This window comes from Mizuhopecten yessoensis, unplaced genomic scaffold (assembly GCF_002113885.1).
Source record: "Mizuhopecten yessoensis strain PY_sf001 unplaced genomic scaffold, ASM211388v2 scaffold3349, whole genome shotgun sequence".
Taxonomy (NCBI): Eukaryota; Metazoa; Mollusca; class Bivalvia; order Pectinida; family Pectinidae; genus Mizuhopecten; species Mizuhopecten yessoensis.
Genome location: NW_018405000.1, coordinates 320,052 through 346,251, shown reverse-complemented (window position 1 = coordinate 346,251; position 26,200 = coordinate 320,052). Strand labels below are relative to the sequence as shown.

General features: G+C 39.2%; 1 protein-coding gene across 8 annotated transcripts in view; it reads left to right on the top strand.

The window, feature by feature from the left end:
* LOC110447417 (A-kinase anchor protein 13-like) overlaps nt 1–26,200 on the top strand; it is a 232,534-nt gene that overhangs the window by 112,993 nt on the left and 93,341 nt on the right. For all 8 annotated transcript variants that reach the window (XM_021493096.1, XM_021493091.1, XM_021493094.1 and 5 more), the window contains 2 exons: nt 16,558–16,654; nt 20,618–20,960. In XM_021493096.1, coding sequence (XP_021348771.1) covers nt 16,558–16,654; nt 20,618–20,960 — 440 coding nt within the window. The remainder of the gene's footprint in view (nt 1–16,557; nt 16,655–20,617; nt 20,961–26,200) is intronic.

Genomic DNA, 26,200 nt, shown 5'->3' with positions numbered 1-26,200 from the left:
CAGATTATCCAAACTGGGCTACATGAAAATATTTTCAGTCCATTCAAAATGGAAACATTTTGATGGTATTCAGACAGGTCAGTCACTGTAATCGTCAGAGGTAAATAAAATGACTCTGCGGCAGGATGTTCTGATTGTGTGTCGCAGTAATGAAAAATAAAACGAAGCTTTTCTGTTGAAATTTTCATAGAGTGTAATGTAAATTGTTAATATACAAACGTAAGGGCATATCCATCGTACAATATACGCCTCCTAATTCTAATGTCACCTCCACTTCAGAAGAGTTCGACATCGAGATCCTGTCAAATGTTTTCATAAACAATAATTAGGACTTGAGTACAAATTGATGAAAGTTACGTTAGAGTTGATCATAATCATGCAGTTCTGAATTAAAAGAAAATACTTTCTTTTTAAGGGAAATAACTCCTAAACACAAATTACAAAATATAATGTGTGAGGTAGCATATTGTATCCTTAACTATTACTGCCTCTGATTTGTTATTGTGTTAATGGTTATCTGTTTCGTGTTTGTTGGAAATATTGTTGGATTTCCTGCCTGCTGCCATGATTCGTACCATTACACGTTGGTACTGACATACGAAGACGGCGTATCTACGAATATTTCCTTGTTTTAAATGTCAATGCAAAAACATTCGACCCGTTATATTGAAGTATGTGGGTGGTAATATGATTTACACTCTGACTGGCAAGCGGAATGATAAAAGGATGCTAAAGTGCTTCCACTTTTGTTTATCACAACAGAATTCTGTTACTAACTTTAGAAATATCTAAATTATGATGTCGTTAAAATGAGACAAGTCTTGTCCTCAACCTGAACATTCTGGTATACCTGAAACCCTTATTATCAATAAACAATAGGCAACCAGTAATGTGTATTCTGACACTGACTTCTGAGAACCTGTATATTCTGATCCTGACTTGTTGAAACCTGTATATTCTGACCCTGACCAAACAAAACCTTTTGTATTCTGACCTTGACCTGTTAAAATCTTTGCACTTTCATTATTTGTGTTGAAAACTTGTTTTTTGACCATTCCTAGAGAAAACCTCTGAGCTACCATATTACATGTTGACGCTGATGATTAAAACTGTTACCTGTTACCTTTGATGTTGACTTATGGAAACCTTTGTGCACACGGTTTGAGATTAATTAACCGTCAGATAGAGGGAAGGTGAGGGACATGGAATTCTGATACAGATTTTAAAGAACATTTTTATCTTTAAAGAAAGTTATTTTTGATACTGATTAAAACAAGTTGGGATAAATTACATCAGATTCGACATTCCGAGCTGATGGGGAAGCAGTGATGCTGACAGATGCCGGAGAGGAATCCCCTCCCCACAAACCACAACCCAGCCAGTACATATTAGCTTATCAGCAGCATCTTTTCTACATTACAAACTTAATGGCAAGAAATAAACTTGCACTGGATGCACATCAGTAAGACTATAGCCTCACAGACAGGAAACAGCAAGAAAATATGGTGATGGGCCGTTATATTATGCATGATTAATCTTCTACGAAAAAACGAAACTTGTCTCAGAGTTTAGATTTGATAGATATGTTTAGGTCACGTTGGTTACCAGGGTTCTAGCCTCATAGTGAAGAGGAACTCATCATAGAAACCTGAACCAGTAAATCGGCAGATGTCACCGTTTTTAACAGTAATCGGATGGATGCTTCCTTAAAATAACATCCATATTTCTTATTTATACATTTTAATGATATCAAATATTAGCGTTGGTGATAATTTAATCCCTAAGATAAATTAAGAGATGCTGAAAGAAATAGCAGACCTAGTGAAACTTTAGATTTATAATATAAAACAAAGCTATAGAGAATCTAAATATAGACGGTAGAACCGGGAATATGCTAATTATACCTGGTGTGCAGTTTGCAGAAGGAAGTGTGTGTTTTTCAACCTGTGATCAGTGTTTTCTTCCTCGTGTCTGGAAACTATTTATAGCTGAAATCTTATATGTTTGTCAGTCTTCCATAACCATTTTTGATGAAGAATTTTTATGAAGTAATTGAATCAAATTTTGATATTTCAAATCTAAAAGATTCAAACAGGAAATTATTTTGGTCCCGAGCCGATTTTGTTATACATGTTCAATTGAGACAAACAACTTTTAAACTTTCAACAGTTTTGAAACCTTATATCACTCCGATAAAACAGCTTCTTTATATCAGTTAGGTACAACAGACAAATGGCTAGGAATTTTAGGCCTGTGTACTCAAGCGAACATTCCCATTTCACCCAAGGTATTGGAGACATTCCCAGAAAATCAAGTGTAAACACCAGCATACAGCACGCTGTCTCCAATCCTCAATGCAGGTGAAGAAGTATACCAGAATTGGTGTCGGGGATAGGGGTGTTGTTGGCGTTAGGTCACAGTATTGTAGGACAAAGGGAACAGAACAACGGTAAAAAGACACATGGATGGATGGATGGGTGAAGCTCCATCTTCTGTCGGTGAGCTTAACACGTCTCGGAGATTGTGCCGGTTACAACATACACTCAAATCGTATCATCACAAAAAATGACACTGTCACCTTCAAAACCAATCCACATTTTAAAATTCACTCGTCTTTCACTGCTTAGAACAACATCCTGATCAAACAACTTCCTTCTCCATTGACTTGTCTCAGATTAATTTTTCCTACATATGTTTTATAACTATAGCTATAGACTCACGTAGAAATTTAAATATTTCCCCTTAAAAAAAATAGACTAGAAAAGTAAGATGGCGTCTGGCAACTTTAGCTGATGACATGCATGCCGATATTCCTAGTTGCATTACAATGTTAAAGTTAATTTCTTATTGTGTACAGTAAGGTATGGATGTTAAACAATCCGACGCAATTTTCTGGTCTTCTTATTGCAAACTTAATTTATGCCTGCATCACCGACAGAAGGTGTGCAGTGTACTGAAATTAGGTCACTGTGACCTTCACATCAAGGTAAAAGGTCAAGCTTTGCGTTATAATTAATTATATGCATTGATAAAGAATTTTATCTTTTCATGGGAAAGGAAAGATATATATGGTTTGCTTACTTTGTAAGAGTCTGCTGTGCCCCAATAAAAGGTTTATAGAGAGCTGTCAGTGCTCAACTGGAAGATGATTCAAATTCATGCCATGTATTAAACATTACGAATCTACAAGAGGGCAATCTGAATTCATGTCATGTATTCAAAGTTACAGAGGTCCAAAATGAACGACTCCCTAAAAAGATTTGATGGTGTATCTTTTTTCCATTTATTAGGTTTGGATGTGAATAAGATTGATCAGAAGCCAAACTTCTCAATCTAGTACGAATACATTAATCCTAATAGAGTTTGTAGGGGTATAAATCATGGCCTCGTACGTATTGGCAAACTGTAATAATCACCCCGACCAGGCACTGCCGACTTCTCCAAAATTATTTCTCCTATATTGCAATTGATGTAAATACGAGGTGTCCTGTGAGTGGGCCCGACTTGTGATGACGTCAATACCACGGTATAGATATCCATTATTTAGTGTACGCGGGACAGACGATATTGGTCTGACCAGCAAATCTCCAAAACAATACATACTGGATAGGGAACAGAAACAGCGGGATGTCTGAAATATTGAAATACTGACAGTTGCCATGTAAATCAGTCTGTTCTTTTACAATGTAGCATTGTTTGGAGGGTACTTTGGTTAACAATAACCACTGCTGTAGTGCTATTGTGTACGGAGGGACATCCGCGCCTCCAGACAACCATTCCGCAATATGGAGGCCTTGTTCAGTCTGTATCACAATGAAACGATGTACAAAACCAAGAAATTGATGTCTCTGTGATACACTAGATAGACTGGACTTTAATGGAGATTAACCTATATTCAGTGATAAGCCCACCTCATTTTGAACAGATTTTAAGGCCTAATTGGAAAAAAGCCCTGTACCCATCCATTTTAATACATTTCTAAGGAATATATCTTCTGTATTTATCACAGAATAAAACTTTAGTTTTTGACAAATTTAACTTTGTACTGGATAGAATTTGAATTTGTCAATAAAAGTTTTTTAAATTGAGTTTCTAAGAAGTGGTTTTGAGAGACTTTCACAATTGTCATATGCTTTAGTTGGCCTTACAGTGGCTTGTACAACATGAATGCTTATGTGACAAAGAAAATTGTTTCATCTAAATAGATTTTGTTTCAGTTGATACTTTTCAAGAAAAGCAAGAAGTGGATTAACATGACTAATGACCAATATTGTAAAAAAAAATATAACAAAACAAAACCCCAGTTTCATTTGAATTAAGAATTTGTTGATTGTCATATGTAATTAATTATATGCCATTCACGTGCCCACTTACAACTGTGTTATGGTCAGTTTGGTAATACATTTATGTTGTGGTCAGTAGGATTTATTTCTCTTATGTATTTCAGCATGGAACGTTACATTACAGATGAGATACCAGTTTTACATTCATTAGAAGTTTAAGAATCATGAAAGGATATCATCATGAAACAGGTTTGAGAAAAGTAAGGGTTATAGGTCAAGGTAATTAGTGGCAAGCAACCACGGCACTCACATGGCAGGTTACCAAAGTTCTGGCTATTGGCTGTGTATTTAAATGTAATTGTCATGTCGAGTGTGTGAAGGAATGACTTTACTTTGGGATTGCTCGTTGCGTCCCAAGGTTTTTGCCTGTTATGCCCGGGAGCAATGCTACATATTGGCTGGATTCTGTGTTCACATTGCACAAATTGCTTTCCCTGCCTCTAAAATTTAATTTGCAAAAAATAATGACCCGTTTGCATGCCTTGATTTGGAGGAATACATGTTTAAACAGGGAATACAAGCTTGAACAAAGGAATGGCAAACATCCATGTTGTAAATATCTGTACTGCTCGTCCTAAGTATACAGGTATTAGGATTAAATGGTGGGGTGATGAGCAGAGCTGATGGAGGAGACAGGGTTCTGAATGAAAACATAGATCGGTTCAAACTAAGATTTGAACACCAGATCAATAATTTTACCGACACGCTTACCATTTAAGCTACCTGATCAGCAGTAGTATCCTTGTCCAGTTACTCCACCATTATATCCAAAAAACAAAATTAAGGGGAGGTTACTGTATGTACAAAAATCTACAGTGTAATTCCCTAGTATTTTGCATGCACTGGTGCAGGGTTCCTTAATTCAACATTACAGGGGCATTATGCATGCATGCATTCCTATGTATCGTTGAGATGTGTCCTCCAGTACAAATTAAGTTTCATGATATTATATCTAACCGATACCTTAGATTGGAACTCTTTTGGAAAAAATATCAAAATTATGTATCTTATATTTTAAACAATATAAATTGCAACGTTCCAAAGTCTTACTGTACAAATCAGAGTGTACAATGAAGGAATTTGATCTGCCCCAGAGACCAACATAAATAGATGATATGCTGTTGGCCATTTGTTTTGCACCAGGACTGTTACAGATGGCGGGTTGTTAGGCTGGTATTTAAAGGTCACACCTATACGTTGCTGTGAGCTCTGTGACACTCTGGGAGACACCAGTAATACCAGGGGTTAGGCTGTGATGTCACACGGGTGGGCGCAGTCCTCCGGGAATAGACCCCTTCTCGTTTTTTATGGTGTCTTGTATGTGAACACAGCCATTATCACATAAATAACAAGGAGTTAATTCTGTGATGACTTGTGGCCATCATGAATTTGTCTAACAGGGTGCTGTAGAGCCATACATGAAGCACTTTCGGACTAATAAAATCTCGTCCTTGTTGACGTTAATCTTCTTTGATTTTCAAAAGTGCTAAACTTGCAGAAAGTTCTTACGGTCAATGGCTATAACTTACAGGCCAGTCCTTGGTACCAAATTTCCAAAATGACTTTGGAGAAGGTCAGTTATCAAGTAAAAAAGCCTTGTTGTTTCAGATAATCTAAACTGATCTCAACAAATCAAATGCTTTCTTTCAATGTTAGTCATGGGGCTCTTTGAGAACACCCTGACAAAACAAACCTATTTTGGGATTGTTTTTCATTTAATGTTGATTGATTATTGGTGAGCATTATAAGAATTGAGTGTGTTTTGGCCAAGCACTGCCACTGAACTTTAGCAACATTACCGTGACATTTCTCCAGAACACCAACCTCGCGGCATGATGGGCTGGCCTGCTGTTTTAATGCATGACACCAAATCATCAATAGCAAGCCTTGTCTTGACAATGATTGATCGCTATGAAAGAAAAAGAAAATCAGTCAAAATGATAATAAAAACAACAGTCAAGGAAAAGGTTTTGAATTATTTTTGAAAGAAAAGTCCAAAAATAAATAAGGCAGTAGATATATGTAGTATGAGTGGGTAAGAGTGGTATGGCTACGAGGGGTTTACACGATATTGTTTCTGTGTGTGGGTGTTAATCTGCGACTTTGCTGACACTCGGAGAAATCATTTACTCTCTCACCACTGCAGGCTGTTGTAGCACATAAATATTCTCTCATCCAAAATTTAACATTTTTTTGTGCATTTAGTTTAGTGGAATCTCATTTTTCTCCACGTTATTGGAAAGAGAAGAGCTCCATGGACCTGAATAGTTAGCATGATTTCACTTATTTCATATGCCAAAATGAGAATTTACCAAAACCAAAGTGATTCATTTTATATGATCAAGGTTTTGAAGGCAGTGTTGTAATCACAATACCTCTATAAAAGCATAATTTTCAACAAGCTATCATGAAATTAGGAGTTTAAACAGGCTACCATAAATTTAGGATTTTTAAATAAACTAATTTAAAAGTAGGATTGTAGATAAGTTTTGATAAAAGTAGTAGTGTATAACCTTGATTCTGCAATTGGGATCCATCCCCCTTAATTAAAGGGTAATCTCCACCCTGGAGAAAGTCATTTCAAGTCTAGGGCAAATCTGTTCAGTCGTTCGTAAGGAGTAGGCTTTTAAAGGAAAATTTGACAGAGAAAGAATGATGGGCATTGCTTATGCTTACTTTGCCTTTTGCCAGATGAATGAAAACCTTTTCGTTGTTTAACATTATAAAATATCTGAGTTGAAGTCAAAATGTAAGAAATTACAAAGCTACATATTGCGTCTAACTGCTGCATTGGATTATGGGTTACTTCTGTCAATCACCATCTATAACGTACTATTCCTCACCGATTCCCTAGCAGTTTTACATTTGTAGTTACTATAACTTAAGGAATAGATACCAGTGTTTACCAACAGAATTATTATACCTACCATTGATAATTTATTACCCATGATAAATGCCACCAATTAATGGTTGATCAACTAGTATAGCTGTATATTGATTAACTCATCTTCCAGTTGATATGGTTTGTCTGAGAATCTAGGGTCATTACGCTCCAAATCTTGTACATTGATTTACAGTATCTGAGGAGACACCACCTAAGGGGGCTCACTGTGTCTAGATAGACCTATAACACAACAGTACTGTAGTGTTGTACCACTAGATTATGTAATCCCTCTATTGAAGTGTTGTACCACTAGATTATGTAATCGCTCTACTGATGTGTTGTACCACTAGATTATGTAATCCTTCTACTGCAGTGTTGTACCACTAGATTATGTAATCTCTCTACTGTAGTGGTGTACCACTAGATTATATAATCCCTCTACTGTAGTGGTGTACCACTAGATTACGTAATCCCTCTACTGTAGTGTTGTACCTCTAGATTATGTAATCCCTCTATTGTAGCGGTGTACCACTAGATTATGTAATCTTTCTACTGTAGTGGCGTACCACTAGATTATCTAATCCCTCTACTGTAGTGGTGTACCACCAGATTATGTAATCCCTCTACTGTAGTGGTGAACCACTAGATTATGTAATCCCTCTACTTTAGTGTTGTACCACTAGATTATGTAATCACTCTACTGTAGTGGTGTACCACTAGATTAGGTAATCCCTCTACTGTAGTGTTGTACCTCTAGATTATGTAATCCCTCTATTGTAGCGGTGTACCACTAGATTATGTAATCTTTCTACTGCAGTGTTGTACCACTAGATTATGTAATCTCTCTACTGTAGTGTTGTACCACTAGATTATATAATCCCTCTACTGTAGTGGTGTACCACTAAATTATGTAATCCCTCTACTGTAGTGTTGTACAACTAGATTATGTAATCACTCTACTGATGTGTTGTACCACTAGATTATGTAATCTCTCTACTGTAGTGGTGTACCTCTAGATTATGTAATCCCTCTACTGATGTGTTGTACCACTAGATTATGTAATCTCTCTACTGTAGTGTTGTACCACTAGATTATGTACTCCCTCTACTGTAGTGTTGTACCACTAGATTATATAATCCCTCTACTGTAGTGGTGTACCACTAGATTACGTAATCTCTCTACTGTAGTGTTGTACCACTAGATTATGTAATCCCTCTATTGTAGTGGTGTACCACTAGATTATGTAATCTTTCTACTGTAGTGGTGTACCACTAGATTATCTAATCCCTCTACTGTAGTGGTGTACCACTAGATTATGTAATCCCTCTACTGTAGTGTTGTACCACTAGATTATGTAATCCCTCTACTGTAGTGGTGTACCACTAGATTATGTAATCCCTCTACTGTAGTGTTGTACCACTAAATTATGTAATCCCTCTACTGTAGTGTTGTACCAATAGATTATGTAATCCCTCTACTGTAGTGGTGTACCACTAGGACAGACAGCTCAGCTGTTTTGAGTGAACCTTCCTGTATCCAGTTATATTTTTTAATCCACCCACACCTCCGGTTCTGCTGACTCATTGATTTTAGTCTGCATAGATTTTAATGCTGTTTGCAAATTTCGCCATTTGACAATATTTCAAAATGTGAAATATTGGTAATAAAGGGGAGTAAGAGAACCTTCATTGTGCTTATTGCCGAGTCTAAGCAGTCAAATCTATTGAGTAATACCCATGTGTGGTGGGCCTTTCAACAAGGATGGGGAGGGGGATATACTACCTGGCTACCTCTTATGATTGGGGGTTGGTTGGGGAGGGGGGAGACAAGGAGGGCTAGAAAGCTAACTGTTGAGTAATGAAGGGAAAAACAGGAGCTGTAAATGAAACGTAGCTGTCGAATCATGTCTGTATGATGAGCAAGGCTATAAAACATACCAGGGATTTCGGTGCTTTTCCAGATTTTAAGCCTGCTGACTGTTCATTTTTTTGTATCTTTTTAAATTTGCAATCCATGAAGTTTTTATTAGAAACAATCCTGGTTTGAAAAGAGACTGGCATAATTAGTGGTATTTAAGAAATAAATGTAATTCTCATATGCTAATTAGCAGGCCTAGGATCAGATCTAACAATCAAACATGCTAATTATTCATTGATTGGTTGTAATCAGTATTATAGTGATTTGGGGAAAAACGCATTACAATTTCCAATTATTGAAAAACCTAATCATTATTCAAAGTCTGTATGTTTTGTTCAAAAATTAGAAGATTTGCTTTTTTTTTTTTTTTTTTTTTTTTTTTTTTTTTTTTTTTTTTTTTTTTTTTTTTTTTTTTTTTTTTTTTTTTTTTTTTTTTTTTTTTTTTTTTTTTTTTTTTTTTTTTTTTTTTTTTTTTTTTTTTTTTTTTTTTTTTTTTTTTTTTTTTTTTTTTTTTTTTTTTTTTTTTTTTTTTTTTTTTTTTTTTTTTTTTTTTTTTTTTTTTTTTTTTTTTTTTTTTTTTTTTTTTTTTTTTTTTTTTTTTTTTTTTTTTTTTTTTTTTTTTTTTTTTTTTTAATATGAATTAAAACCTTTTTGAACTGCCACCATTTTTACAGAGAAGTGTTGGTGTTATAAAGGGGTTTGGTGATAAATTGAGGGAAACATAAAGGAATTCCTATGAAAAAGAGAAAAAGGGACATTTAATTATCGAAGTTTTTCTTCATACACAAATTATGTACATATCAAATATGTTGCAACATTTCAAGATTGACTGGTCCCTTTGTCAAGTTGTGACCAGGTGATTTGGTCATAGCTTGACAGAGGAACCAGTCAGTTTTGAAACATTGCAACACATTTGATATGTACATAATGTTTGTGAATGAAGTAAAAACTACATATTTCCAAACTGATGAATCTTTTTGAAGATAACAGACTTTGAAATATCTAGGCAGGAAGCGGGAAGGCAATGAAATGATGGGCATATATCGGGGTTTTACTGTAAATTACAACAGAAATATATCTACAATAATCAAATTATGTCTGTAGCTATAAGATCTGTCACCAAACACTCAGTAAGTATATTATCCTACTGTGTTCCAGTACATCCTATTGACCTACTGTTACCATCACACTAACACATGGCAGTTGTTCACACTGCTGTACACGGTTGATTTCCTGGTACCGTTATACATAGTTGATTGGACAGACCCTTGTAGTGTAACAGGTTACAATGTGTCTGGACAGTCCCAGGTGGAGACCTGGAACCAGGAAGTGAACTTCTCTATTGAATCACTCATATATTACAAGACCTCAGAGACGGACAAGAAATGTTTAGAGGAAACTAATAATTGAGTTGTCATTCCCAATGCCTGCGTTCCAATTTGGAGACATTCATTTGGGATGCAGGGCCTTTCCAATCACATTGGCCCACACAATGACAGCAGGACATGAGCTCAGTCGCAGTAATTAACAGATCCGGGCTGTGGGATTACCAGCAGTAGAGGCCTGAGATGTATAGATTGTCATGTTGGACTTCATCGTAATACTTCTTAAGAAGGTCTAAGTACCACTTGGGTATTGATCAATTACTCAGTGTGACCTCGGGATGGCACAAGTCACTGGTCTGATCAGACGATGTGCCAGAATTGTGTAAGAAACAAGGAGGAAATTGCTCAACACTGTGGCCAACTCTTGAGCAATACTAGACATAGGTTTCCAGTGTAGTAGTCCCTATCCATGTACAGCGCTATGATTCCAGATTAATACTGATGAGATTCCATGAGATGAACAAGTAATTGATGTACCGCTACCTAGACTTGATTTAAGGCCCTTACTTGCCTCAGACTACTCAGGAGAGTTCTTAGAGTGGGCAAGTCTCCTCATCCAATCAGTCTTGTAAACAAATGGACAGCGTCCAAACGTTAATCACAACAGTACCTCACTGAATACTGGGTGTGGGGATGCTGATAACCCTACAGTCCTACATATACAGGATCTCGTGTCCCTCTTACTCTTTTTTTATTTAGGTTTTTACTTTCGTTTTATATTTATATATATATCTATTACAGTCATAGTTGGAATCTCAAGTGAACAGATTTTAATTTTCAGCCCCAATTTAGTGCTCCAGCATTGTATCCGCAAAACTGAACAATAAGTTATTGGTTTTGGAAAATAGGGAAATACAAGGAATTCAATTCTGAAGGAAATGTTGGACTGGATTAGAGATACCTGGCGTGGAACCTTTACTGTAGTGTAGAATTACGTATGCCGACAGTTCATTTACATCAAAGAGATTGAATAACTGATCAAACAATGTAGGTCCTTGTTTATTGGTATGTAGATAGTGTGGATCAGTATTATTCTGTAGCAGAAAGCAAAGACTATCAAAGCTACATTACATAAGGTATAACACATATATTTCAAGGACTACCAAAGCTGCATTGGGAAAAAACTTATTTGGCAGAGATTATATGTTCATTATGTCTGCTGTGACAAGCAAATTCAGTATGTAACCATGGTGTTACAGTCACTAGGGAACACCATGTGGTAATTTTTGACTAACCATGGTGTGTCCTTATGACTGTAACCATGGTGTGTCCTTGTGACTGTAACCATGGTGTGTCCTTGTGACTGTAACCATGGTGTGTCCTAGTGACTGTAACTTTGGTGTGTCCTTGTGACTGTAACCATGGTGTGTCCTTGTGACTGTAACCATGGTATGTCCTAGTGACTGACCATGGTGTGTCCTAATGACTGTAACCATGGTATGTCCTAGTGACTGTAACCATGGTGTGTCCTAGTGACTGTAACTTTGGTGTGTCCTAGTGACTGTTACCATGGTGTGTCCTAATGACTGTAACTTTGGTGTGTCCTAGTGACTGACCATGGTGTGTCCTAATGACTGTAACCATGGTGTGTCCTAGTGACTGTAACTTTGGTGTGTCCTAGTGACTGTTACCATGGTGTGTCCTAGTGACTGTAACCATGGTGTGTCCTAGTGACTGTTACCATGGTGTGTCCTAGTGACTGTAACTTTGGTGTGTCCTAGTGACTGTTACCATGGTGTGTCCTAGTGACTGTAACCATGGTGTGTCCTAGTGACTGTTACCATGGTGTGTCCTAGTGACTGTTACCATGGTGTGTCCTAGTGACTGTTACCATGGTGTGTCCTAGTGACTGTAACCATGGTGTGTCCTAGTGACTGTTACCATGGTGTGTCCTAGTGACTGTTACCATGGTGTGTCCTAGTGACTGTTACCATGGTGTGTCCTAGTGACTGTAACCATGGTGTGTCCTAGTGACTGACCATGGTGTGTCCTAATGACTGTAACCATGTTATGTTCTAGTGACTGTAACCATGATGTGTCCTAGTGACTGTTACCATGGTGTGTCCTAATGACTGTAACCATGGTGTGTCCTAATGACTGTTACCATGGTGTGTCCTAGTGACTGTTACCATGGTGTGTCCTAGTGACTGTAACCATGGTGTGTCCTAGTGACTGTAACCATGGTGTGTCCTAGTGACTGTGACCATGGTGTGTCCTAGTGACTGTAACTTTGGTGTGTCCTAGTGACTGTTACCATGGTGTGTCCTAATGACTGTAACCATGGTGTGTCCTAATGACTGTTACCATGGTGTGTCCTAGTGACTGTTACCATGGTGTGTCCTAGTGACTGTAACCATGGTGTGTCCTAGTGACTGTAACTTTGGTGTGTCCTAGTGACTGTTACCATGGTGTGTCCTAGTGACTGTAACCATGGTGTGTCCTAGTGACTGTAACCATGGTGTGTCCTAGTGACTGTTACCATGGTGTGTCCTAGTGACTGTTACCATGGTGTGTCCTAGTGACTGTAACCATGGTGTGTCCTAGTGACTGTAACCATGGTGTGTCCTAGTGACTGTTACCATGGTGTGTCCTAGTGACTGTTACCATGGTGTGTCCTAGTGACTGTTACCATGGTGTGTCCTAGTGACTGTAACCATGGTGTGTCCTAGTGACTGTAACTTTGGTGTGTCCTAGTGACTGTTACCATGGTGTGTCCTAGTGACTGTTACCATGGTGTGTCCTTGTGACTGTAACCATGGTATGTCCTAGTGACTGACCATGGTGTGTCCTAATGACTGTTACCATGGTGTGTCCTAGTGACTGTTACTATGGTGTGTCCTAGTGACTGTAACCATGGTGTGTCCTAATGACTGTAACTTTGGTGTGTCCTAGTGACTGTAACTATGGTGTGTCCTAGTGACTATAACCATGGTGTGTCCGAGTGACTGTAACCATTGTATGTCCTAATGACTGTAACCATTATATGTCCTAGTGACTGTAACCATGGTTTGTCCGAGTGACTAACCACGGTGTGTCCTAATGACTGTAACCATGGTATGTCCTAGTGACTGTAACCATGGTGTGTCCTAGTGACTGTAACTTTGGTGTGTCCTAGTGACTGTTACCATGGTGTGTCCTAATGACTGTAACCATGGTATGTCCTAGTGACTGTTACCATGGTGTGTCCTAGTGACTGTAACTATGGTGTGTCCTAGTGACTGTAACCATGGTGTGTCCGAGTGACTAACCATGGTGTGTCCTAGTGACTGTAACTTTGGTGTGTCCTAGTGACTGTAACTATGGTGTGTCCTAGTGACTGTTACTTTGGTGTGTCTGCTGTAGCTAGTGATTTAGACAGGAAATGCTGTATAGATCTTTTACCAGAACCCCTGGGTATGTAGGTGGGGTCTGATTGTGAAATGTCTTTATCTTCTAGTCTGTTAAAATAAACTCAACTCTTTGAGTAGGAGTATCATAAAGTTGACAACTTTCACTGATGATGTGGCCAGAGCTTGCTTTAAGATGATAGCTTCAAGGCCAGGTTGTTAGGACGTGAAGCTATGATAAATGTAACACAAGCTCCCAATGGGTTTTTTAAATGGAGGCTTTTGATACTTTCAAGGTTGTTGGATGAAACTTTTAATTGGTTCTCAAGGCTTGACTTAGAGCAGCTTTCATTGTAAGGTGTGGTAGGTACTCTTACACACTAAAAAAATAATAAACAAAAACATAAAAAAAGCCAAGTAGGAAATAGAAAACAATAAGATAATTTGTACTGGACTGTAAACACCACTGTCAGTAACATTACGGCTCAGAGATAAATCTGGCTGAGCTGTTAGCTCTGTAATGGAGAGGAGGCCCTCCACCTCCTTGTCTGGTGAAGGCTTTATCAGTTATCACACTTTCAATCCTAATTATAAATAGCTTCATCATCTCTATTCACCTTGAGGATTTCCAAGTACTCAAGGATCATACTATATAAGTCTGCTATTCATATATAACCTTGACCTTCAGCTACCAAAAAAACACAACAAATGTTTATGAATTGGTTGTTTTGAAGATCCAGTACTTCTGACAGCTGTGAGTGTCAAGGACAACCTAATTCTGTGACTGTAGTAATCTCTGTATAATTCCTGTATTATAGGGTTACTGTAAATGTGGATGTTTTTGTGTGTGGAAATGTTCACGTTGTTTCTCTTCAAACTGATCGGGACATGGAAGATATTCTAGAATAGTAGTCAACCAAACTGACCGCTTGCGTATGACTTGTATGTATTTTATATTCTCTGACCGGGTGATGACCAGTTATTTGGTTGCCATTACATCAGTCAAGCTGACCGTGTGACCAGTTATTTGGTTGCCGTTACATCAGTCAATCTGTGACTGTAGTAATCTCTGTATAATTCCTGTATTATAGGGTTACTGTAAATGTGGATGTTTTTGTGTGTGGAAATGGTCACGTTGTTACTCTTCAAACTGATCTGGACATGGAATATATTCTAGAATAGTAGTCAACCAAACTGACCGCTTGCGTATGACTTGTTTATGAATTGGTTGTTTTGAAGATCCAGTACTTCTGACAGCTGAGAGTGTCAAGGACAACCTATTTCTGTGACTGTAGTGATCTCTGTATAATTCCTGTATTATAGGTTTGCTGTAAATGTGGATGTTTTTGTGTGTGGAAATGTTCGCGTTGTTACTCTTCAAACTGATCGGGACATGGAAGATATTCTAGAATAGTAGTCAACCAAACTGACCGCTTGCGTATGACTTGTTTATGAATTGGTTGTTTTGAAGATCCAGTACTTCTGACAGCTGAGAGTGTCAAGGACAACCTATTTCTGTGACTGTAGTAATCTCTGTATTATTCCTGTATTATAGGTTTACTGTAAATGTGGATGTTTTTGTGTGCGGAAATGTTCACGTTGTTACTCTTCAAACTGATCGGGACATGGAAGATATTCTAGAATAGTAGTCAACCAAACTGACCGCTTGCGTATGACTTGTTTATGAATTGGTTGTTTTGAAGATCCAGTACTTCTGACAGCTGTGAGTGTCAAGGACAGCCTATTTCTGTGACTGTAGTAATCTCTGAATGATTCCTGTATTATAGGTTTACTGTAAATGTGTTGTCTACCAGTACCTCTGACAGCTGTGAGTGTCGAGGACAACCTATTTCTGTGACTGTAGTAATCTCTGTATAATTCCTGTATTATAGGTTTACTGTAAATGTGGATGTTTTTGTGTGTGGAAATGTTCACGTTGTTACTCTTCAAACTGATCGGGACATGGAAGATATTCTAGAATAGTAGTCAACCAAACTGACCGCTTGCGTATGACTTGTATGTATTTTATATTCTCTGACCGGGTGATGACCAGTTATTTGGTTGCCATTACATCAGTCAAGCTGACCGGGTGACCAGTTGTTTGGTTGCCATTACATCAGTCAAGCTTACCGGGTAACCAGTTATTTGGTAGCTGTTACATAAGTCAAGCTGCCCGGGTAACCAGTTATTTGGTTGCCATTAGATCAGTCAAGCTGACCGGGTATCCAGTCATTTGGTTGCCATTACTTCAGTCAAGCTGACCGGGTAACCAGGCATTTGGTTGCCATTACATCATTCAAGCTGACCGGGTAACCAGTTATTTGGTTGCTGTTACATCAGTCAAGCTGACCGGGTAACCAGTTATTTGGTTGCTGTTACATAAGTCAAGCTGACCGGGTAACCAGTCATTTGGTTGCCTTTACATCAGTCAAGCTGACCGGGTAACCAGTTATTTGGTTGCCGTTACATCAGTCAAGCTGACCGGGTAACCAGTCATTTGGTTGCCGTTACATCAGTCAAGCTGACCAGGTGACCAGTTATTTGGTTGCCGTTACATCAGTCAAGCTGACCGGGTAACCAGTTATTTGGTTGCCGTTACATCAGTCAAGCTGAGCGAGTTTGTTACATGTCACCAACATTCTCTAAGTTGTTGATTTTATTGACAGCACTATTCAATGCCAATTTGTTTTTCTGTTTTTCAGGATGCTCAGAGAAAAGACAACTTGTCAAGATTCAGTTCCTCCTGTCCATCACTTGATGTAGAGGGACAAAGCCTTCTACCGCCTGACCTAGATGAAGGTTGGTATATCTGTAGACTCAGTTTCGAGTGACCAAACCGGTCTTCAAATTGTAGAACTGGAAATGTTGTCACAAGTTTAAAACAAATTCCATTACTCTAATATGATAAGCACCAATTGTAAAGCCAACTCAATATGGATACCCTAAGAGGCAAGGAGAGGACGATAGCTTACCAACACGACTGCTTAGTTAACATAGAAATGTCTCTGTGGATTTGTCTATAAACATTGTATATATAAGATTATTGACCCTGATGGCTGTCCCCAGCTGGGTACACTAGAAATCACTTACGATCACTGTAACACATCATTAACCTGGTATAAAAATAATTGAATTGTTGATTGAAACACCACAGGTATTGCTGTATACGTACTGCTAACTGATGCTGCATATTTGTTAATGTCCAGGCATTGTGTACTTCTACAGCTACAGTCTGGCTCACCAAGATTTACTAAACAATATGGCTAAATCTCAGTAGTGTACCTGCGGAATGTGACATGTACACACACCAACACCTGATGGTACAGAAATCTTCACCTATTAAACAGCTTGTGTATGTAATGTACCAATCTAAACATTGATGGAGTTACAGGACTTGAGCGTGTGCCAGTCAGCAGTCTGACCCACACTATATAAACATAACTATCCTGTAGATAGAGGTGTGGCTATAACACATCCTCTAATCTTTTCTGTTTCTTAAATGAAAGCCATCTAAACCCTGAAGGTCATTAAGGTCAGGACAAGAGGTCAAAGGTCAAATAATAGAGATCTTGTCCAGACCATGTTTTCTAAACAGCTGGTCATTTCTTTATGAAATTTTACATAAATTTATCACAGCATGACCAGTGAGTGTCTCCCAGGTAACTAGGGTACCCTTAAAGGTCAGCGCAAGAGGTTGAAGGTCATATCATTGTTGTTATGCCCCCCGCCATAAAATGGGGGGGGGGGGGCATATAGTGTTGCCCATGTCTGTCCCATCCCGATTCAATGTAAACACCCGTCCCGTCCCTTCCCGATTCAATGTAAACACTTCGAAACTTCATTCTTTGACAGATTTTAGTCAAACTTCCATAAACTTCCACAACCCTCCATAAAATGGGGGGGGGCATATAGTGTTGCCCATGTCTGTCCCATTCCATGGTGTCCCATCCGTCCCGTCCTGTCCCGATTCAATGTAAACACTAAGTAACTTCATTCTTTGACAGATTTTGGTCAAACTTTATACGAAGGTCAAGTATGAGTATACTTCGGACATCGTTGTGTTTCAGGGATCTAACGTCAAGGCCAAGATCACACTTGCTATAAATAGAAAATCATCAACTGATTCAATTTAAACATTTAGCAATTCCATTCTTTCATGGATTTTGGTCAAACTTTATGCAAAGGTCAAGTGTGAGTATACTTCGGACATTGTTGTGTTTCAGGATTCCAAGGTCAAGGCCAAGGTCACTGTTGCTAAAATATCAACTGATTCAATTTAAACACTTAGCAACTTCATTCAATATGTTATGGAGATGGTAATAACATACAGAAAAAACATATGAATATTAAAATCAACTTATCAACTTTAAGTGTAGTACCTTGTGTATGTGCATGTTTCAGGGTATCAAGATCAAAGTGGTTGTAACTTTTTATAGAACACTGAAACTAATTTCACATAGCAGCGAGGGCATTTATGTCTTACAGACTTTTTCTAGTTTTTACCCTAAGGTGAAGGTCAGGCCAAGGAGTTTAAGGTAAAATCAGTGTAGTTTGCACCGAAAATGTCAAGATAAGGCTAGGAGTTAAAGATCAAATCTTATAATTTGTACACTAAAGGTCAGGGTCAGGGCAATGGGTCAGTACAATATTAAGGTAATAAGACCAATAGGTATATCTAGATCTGTGCTTATAGCACAGGAAAACTCTTGGCATGCACTATTCATTGACAAACTTGTAATTCTGATCTTTCAAATATGCTGTTTATACATACAGAACAGTTGACTGGCTCATGTGTGTTTCAGTCGGTTGAGGGAGGGTTTATTAACTTATGGCATGGTCATCATCTATTAGAATTGGCCCATTTCTGAAGCAGCATGCCAGCATTTGCAGGGGAGGGGGACTTGAGCAAGGCATCTAGGACATACCTGGGCAGCCTTTGAGGGGAGTAACAAGCCAGAGTACAGGGGCACATGACCTGGCCATGTATTAGGACAGTAACAGGCCCGAGTATGGGGCCACATGACCAGGCCATGTATTAGGACAGTAACAGGCCAGAGTATGGGGGGACATGACCAGGCCATTTATTAGGACAGTAACGGGCCAGAGTATGGGGGCAGTTGTCCAGGCCATGTATTACGACAGTAACAGGCCAGAGTACGGGGGTACATGTCCTGGCCATGTTTTAGGACATTAACAGGCCAGAGTACAGGGGCCCATGACCTGGCCATGTATTAGGAAAGTAAAAGGCCAAAGTATGGGGGCACATGGCCTGGCCATGTATTGGGACAGTACGAGGCCAGAGTATGGGACCACATGACCAGGCCATTTATTAGGACAGTAACGGGCCAGAGTATGGGGGCAGTTGTCCAGGCCATGTATTACGACAGTAACAGGCCAGAATCTGGGGGCACTTGTCCAGGCCGTGTATTAGGAAACGAAAAGGCCAAAGTATGGGGGCACATGGCCAGGCCATGTATTAGAACAGTAACAGGCCAGAGCATGGGGGCACATGTCCTGTCCATGTATTGGGACAGTACGAGGCCAGAGTATGGGACCACATGACCAGGCCATGTTTTAGGACATTAACAGGCCAGAGTACAGGGGCACATGTCCTGTCCATGTATTGGGACAGTAACAGGCCCGAATATGGGGCCACATGACCAGGCCATTTATTAGGACAGTAACGGGCCAGAGTATGGGGCCCCATGACCAGGCCATGGATTAGGACAGTAACAGTCCCGAGTATGGGGCCACATGCCCAGGCCATGTATTACGACAGTAACAGGCCAGAGCATGGAGGCACTTGTCCAGGCCGTGTATTAGGACAGTAACGGGCCAGAGTATGGGGGCACATGACCAGGCCATGTATTAGGACAGTAACAGGCCAGAGCATGGGGGCACTTTTTTCTAGGGTCTGTAAAAGGGCATACCTGACACACATTTGTAGGGGGCACCTGGCTGGGGCCAGTTTTAAAGCATGCCAGCATTTGTTAAGGGGCACCTGGCATGGGCCAGTTTTAGAGCATGCCAGCATTTGTAAAGGGGCACCAGGCTGGGGACAGTTTTAGAGCATGCCATGCAGTTTCTGTTAAGGGGCACCTGGTCAGATCTTACAGGAGGCATCTGCTACAACACAAGAGGTCTGTGATAAAAAGGAAATGTTCCAGATGCTATTCTTCTGAATAAATAATGACAACAGTTTTCGAGAGATTCAGGATGTTTAATTATATAGTAGGAGTTGAGTACCATGTACTGTTAGGATTGAGGTTAGCAGGGCAGTATCAGAGATCTACACTGGCTTTTATATCTATATCCACTTGGTTTAAACAAGACAAACATGTTTTTCTGTCTTTCTCCTTGATTCCTTCTGGGATCACCTATTGTTGGGCTAGCGAGAACGCTGGTTATCCGAGAACGCTGGTTATCCGTAAAACCATACATGTGTTGTCAGCTGGCATAACATCTTTCCAAAGCTAGTTTAAAGTGAGCTAGACAAAAAAAACATCGTCTATATTGAGATGTTGTAGATAAGAGTAGATATGTAGATAATTGATTGAGTATGTAACTCCAAATATAACCTGTGTGTGAGGTAAGTTAATTGATGTATACACATGTAGGAACCTAATGTTGTCTATGTAACTGGTCTAGAGTTGTGGAAAAGTTGCTGCCCCTAAAGTAAAGCCATGTTAAAATATTTTCTAAACCAGTATTCTCTTTTTCAATTTCAAATCTTGACATGTTTTTAAACTTCACGTTTTTCAGATCACCACAATTCTATGCTTAACTTGTCAAAGGATGAGGAGCATGCAGGCCCGTCCCCACAGTTGGCCCGGGAGTCGCCCTCCGATAGCGAGGAGACCACAGACAGCCCGTACAATACAGACCCCACACAGGACACAGGCGTACAGATCTGCATAAACGGTGTCACCCTCGACCACTCTACCAACGACTTCAGACTTGACGTCAGTTTAAACCGTTTTTTGAGAGATTTTTACGGTGGAAACACTCCTGGCGTTCGGAGAAGAAGTTGGGGTGGCAACTTGTTGGAGGGCCAGAAACTGCAGGCCCGACATGCCATACATGGGGAGTCACTTAGGGCGAAGAGGTAAGAATGAGGGCGAAGGGGTAAGAATGAGGGCGAAGGGGTAAGAATGAGGGCGAAGGGGTAAGAATGAGGGCGAAGGGGTAAGAATGAGGGCAAAGAGGTAAGAATGAGGGCAAAGAGGTAAGAGTGAGGACAAAGCGGTAAGAATGAGGGCGAAGAGGTGAGAATGAGGGCAAAGAGGTAAGAATGAGGGCGAAGCGGTAAGATTGAGGACGTAGAGTTAGAATGAGGGCAAAGAGGTAAGAATGAGGGCAAAGCGGTAAGAATGAGGACAAAGCGGTAAGAATGAGGGTGAAGAGGTAAGAATGAGGACAAAGCGGTAAGAATGAGGGTGAAGAGGTAAGAATGAAGGCAAAGAGGTAAGAATGAGGGTGAAGAGGTAAGAATGAGGACAAAGCGGTAAGAATGAGGGTGAAGAGGTAAGAATGAGGACAAAGCGGTAAGAATGAGGGTGAAGAGGTAAGAATGCAGGTCACCAAGGGTCAAGTGGAAGGTCATTTAGGGTCAAACCATAGTATCATGGTTACATTCAGTAAGGAAAACATCTTTGTCACAAATATGAATTATTTAAGTTCATATTTACAGACTTTTTTTCGCAGGAAATATGTCTTTTTATACTGCAGCTATTTTATGGGGAACATATAGTGATACTTATGCCCGTCCCATCCAGATTCATTTTTAACAGATTTCATCAAAATGTACAAAAGTACAAAAAACCGCCTCAGATGAGTTTGTATGTCAGAATCTTAAGGTCAACTCCAAGGTCACTGTTGCTTTTTATAGATCAACCACAAGTCCAACGAGACTTTCATGTCTTTCAGATGTTTTACTGTGATATAGCAAGAGTTTTTCAAAATTAGAGTGATTTGAGAGCAAACAGGAAAAATAGGAGTCAAACTCAGGACCTAAACACTGCCAATCCAAATCCACAACAACAAAATGAGATAAGAATACCTTGACATGGGAAGTAACTCTAGCCAGATAAACAAATTTCTGAATTTCCTGAACTTTTTCCTTTAATACACCCCAGAAACTAAGGTTCATAATCTTCCTATATGATCAATAAAAGCGCGTCCAATTAAGAATTTCATAAAAAATTATATAGATTGTTGTACGACAAATGTTATTCATGACATTCATTATATTGATTTTGAATTTCCAAGAATACAAAAATTATATTCCACAGAAGACTGATGTCTGAAAAATTGACACCTTCTGATCAGCGAGTAGGCACATGACTAGCACGGAGAGATGTTACTGCAGTATTTTATACATAACTGGTGCAGTTGTTTACTGGAAGATTTATGATTAGTATTTCATACATAAGCATACCTACAGTATATCTGGTCAGGGGGAGGGGGAGCCCTAAGGTAGTATTTCATACATAAGCATACCTACAGTATATCTGGTCAGGCGGGGAGGGGGAGCTGTAAGGTAGTATTTCATACATAAGCATACCTACAGTATATCTGGTCAGGCGGGGAGGGGGAGCTGTAAGGTAGTATTTCATACATAAGCATACCTACAGTATATCTGGTTAGGGGGAGGGGGAGCTGTAAGGTAGGTAATGGCCGGTAAACAGCTGGTTGCTATGCCTACATCACCATTATAGCCATGTATTTACCAGTTAAAGTAGTGAATGATAGAGACAATGACAGCTCCCTTTCCACTTACTTCTCCCTAACATTTGTAACAAGATAGATTTTGACTTTAATGGCCACAGAAATGACTGGCCGTTTGAACTGGTGCCAGTGTAGTAAATGACCATTGGCATTCTGACCATGGTCAACATTCCAGTGTAGGATCACTGCATGGCCACCTCAATCTACACCGACATATGTCAAAATTGGTTATTTAGATAATTTTTACAAATCTGTCTTTCAAGGTTATATGCCCTGGTGGTTCTGGTTTCTGCTTTGTATAGACAAATTCTTTTTTTTGGTCAGAATCTATGATTTATTTCTTATCTTACCATTACAAATGTTTCATTTTCCAGTAAAAGTTTCTAATTTTGCATGCAGTAGCTATATGATGACGTACTGTCCTTACAGTACATCCATCAGTTTAAGCCATAAGGACTGGGTTGGCCTAGTTTTCTCATGTCCAACATTAAATCGTCTTGAGCTGTGGTGGTACTGATCTACTATCCTCTGGGTACATCGGGCTAAGACGAAATTGTATTTATATAGCTTCACATCCGTTATTTTGGTAAAAGAATGTTTGGCTCATTTCATGCATCCATTAGCTTCTGGTTCACAGCGCATCATAAAGGAGGTCACCTTTCCTGGCCCTCTGGACCAAAGGTTTCTGTTTAGTCTCGTACTGGCCACTAAAACATACTGCAGTCAAATAGCAAGAAATCATATACAGATAGCGACTCTGTGGGGCTTGTTTCTGTACCACATGTAAAACTGGCTTTCTCATCTCGCTCATCATTCCAGATGGTTTGATAATTTCTTGTAAAAACTTGTGGAGAAAATGATACCAGGATACAATGGTTTAGGAACTCAGTGGGTAAACCATTTCTTCTCTGTCTGCTAAAACACTTCTACTACCTGCCATCCCTGTACTGTATATTTCACTTCCTTCTGGTCTCTAACATGGACAGGGCTATTCTGTTCTAATGGTACTGCAAGTTGTAATCAGATGAATTAGTTGAACGTTAAGACCTCCAAAACAGTACATTCTTGGGTCCCGTTGGGTTACAATCAAGATAAACATGATCAGAAAACACTTTTAAAAAAACAACCTAGACACAAGATGTTTGTAGGCTGATCTTCGTGTTTGTTTATCAGTGTAGGTATTGGTGTCAGGTGTTGTTTGTTTAATGTAAAGAATATTATATAGATACTCGGTCTTCTTCAATCTCTGTGTATTATTGTATTTCTGCCTCACAGGACCCTGAATTCCATGTACTCAATGTTGTGTAAACTTACACACACTTCACAGCATCAACTGGTACCATTCCAGGGCAACGTGGCAGCTTTTCGAGCGAAAAGTTGTTCAAAGAATTTCATGCTCCAAATAACAGACAATTCAACCCATTTATTTTTTAAGTCGCAATATGTAACTGAAATTTTCACCCTTACAACGAAGGGAAATAGAAATGTCTGTGAGATAAGTGGGCCGTATTGTCAGCATTTAGTGTGGTATACTGGCTGTGTGTAAGATTCTAGCCAGTCTCTGATAATTCTGTTAGGGAATCTCTGGGCAGTAATGGTAAAGTGGCCTACACCAGCAGCCGTCCCTGTCTAATGAAATGTTACGGCACGTGATGATGTACATCACATTGACATTGTACTTCGGTAGTACACACACTAAAACCTTACACTCTTGATCAGACAAAATTGTTTTTTTTTAGGAGTAACATGCTTTTAAATGGTTTGTTTACAGCCTACAATTGACATTTAATACTTACCTTGAATGTGAAGATTTGCAGTGTTGTGGCAGTGACAAATGTTTATCTGTTTGAAGTGTGGCAGCGGATACACCGCTACAGAATACCTGTCCCAACTGAAAATTTAATGAGAAATTCCCTATTTAGTGTCAACTGATTTACCTGTTATTGATCAGTAAAGTTTGTAAAAAGCAGAGCATTTCTGACAAGACAGTGTGATTTGTCTTAACCATGAACATATCACAATTCAAGTGTAAGGTCATAAAACTGTAGATTTTATTTTACTGGTGTTTATTTTTTGCATGGAATAAATCAACTGATTGTTAGCCCACCAACATCTGATGGTGGGCTATTCAAATCACCCTGCATCCGTGGTCCGTCGCCCGCCGTCCGTCGTCCGTCCTTAAACAATTATTGTTATCGGTATTTCTCAAGAAGTACCAAAGGGATCTTTCTCAAATTTGATATGTAGGTTAACATCGGTCCTTAGCTGTGCATGGGAACTTTTGAGACTGATTGGATAAACAACATGGCCGACAGGCAGCCATCTTGGATTTTGATAGTGAAAGATTGTTATTGCTATTTCTCGGGAAATTTTATATGTAGGTTTCCCTTATTCCCTTGTTGTTGCAGCAGTGCCTAAAATGGATGGTCGCCTGCTTGCCAATGGCGGTTAAAGTCTTGCTCGAGCGACCGAAAGGTGTCAAAAGTGAGGTAGTCACTGGCCCAACAAAAATACTTTGGGCGACTGTTGACAAATTAATGAATAAAAGAAATTATAGTCCCTTCCACATTAACTGGGGGGCAGTACATTTTTCAGTTGTCATTACTTCGATTTGAATCGAACTGTTCTTGATTTAGAAAATGGGATAATAAAAAAATCTGATTTTTAAATACTGCCAAGGTGTCTTCTTTGAGGTGCGAGTTTTGTGTATTCCTTTTTTTAGAATACCTAAATGGAGTGGATCATGTCAGGTTTTAACTATGGTTTAAGAATTAAAAATATAATGTTTTATTCTGTTTTACATATTACAAATATTGTCATGTTATATGTAATTTAAATGTGCTGAAGCATTGTGCTAAATGCTGTGGAAATATTTCTTCCCAAAATTATTTGGGCCACCAATGTCATTTGGGCCAGTGCTTCAATTTTTTACTTGACCCAAAAAAAATTTTTTGGCCCATCCAATGCAGGTTCCCCACTTCCTTTTATTGTTAGCTCACCTGGTCCAAAGGACCAAGGTGAGCTTATGCCATACCATGGCGTCCGTCGTCCGTCGTCCGTCCGTCAACAATTTCTTTAAACGACTTCTTCTTCTTAACCACTGATTTGAATTTTACTAAATTTGACTGGAAGCATCCTTAGGTGGTGGGGAATCAAAATTGTACAAATGGTGTGGCTGACCCCCCAGGGGGCTGAGGGGCGGGGCAAAAAGGGAGCAATTTGGCTATATTGCTTTAAAGCGACTACTTCTCTGGAACTAAGTGATGGATATCAACCATATTAGACTGGAAGCATTCCTAGGTGGTGGGGATTCAAAATTGTACAAATGGTGTGGCTGACCCCCCAGGGGGCTGAGGAGCGGGGCCAAAAAGGGTTATTTCGCTATATTGCTTTAAGCGACTTCTTCTCTGGAACTAAGTGATGGATATCAACCATATTAGACTGGAAGCATCCCTAGGTGGTGGGGATTCAAAATTGTACAAATGGTTGGGCTGACCCCCCAGGGGGCTGAGGGGCGGGGCCAAAAAGGGGGCAATTTGGCTAGATTGCTATAAACGACTTCTTCTGTAGAACTATGCACTGGATATCAATCATATTTAATCAAAAGCATTCATGGGA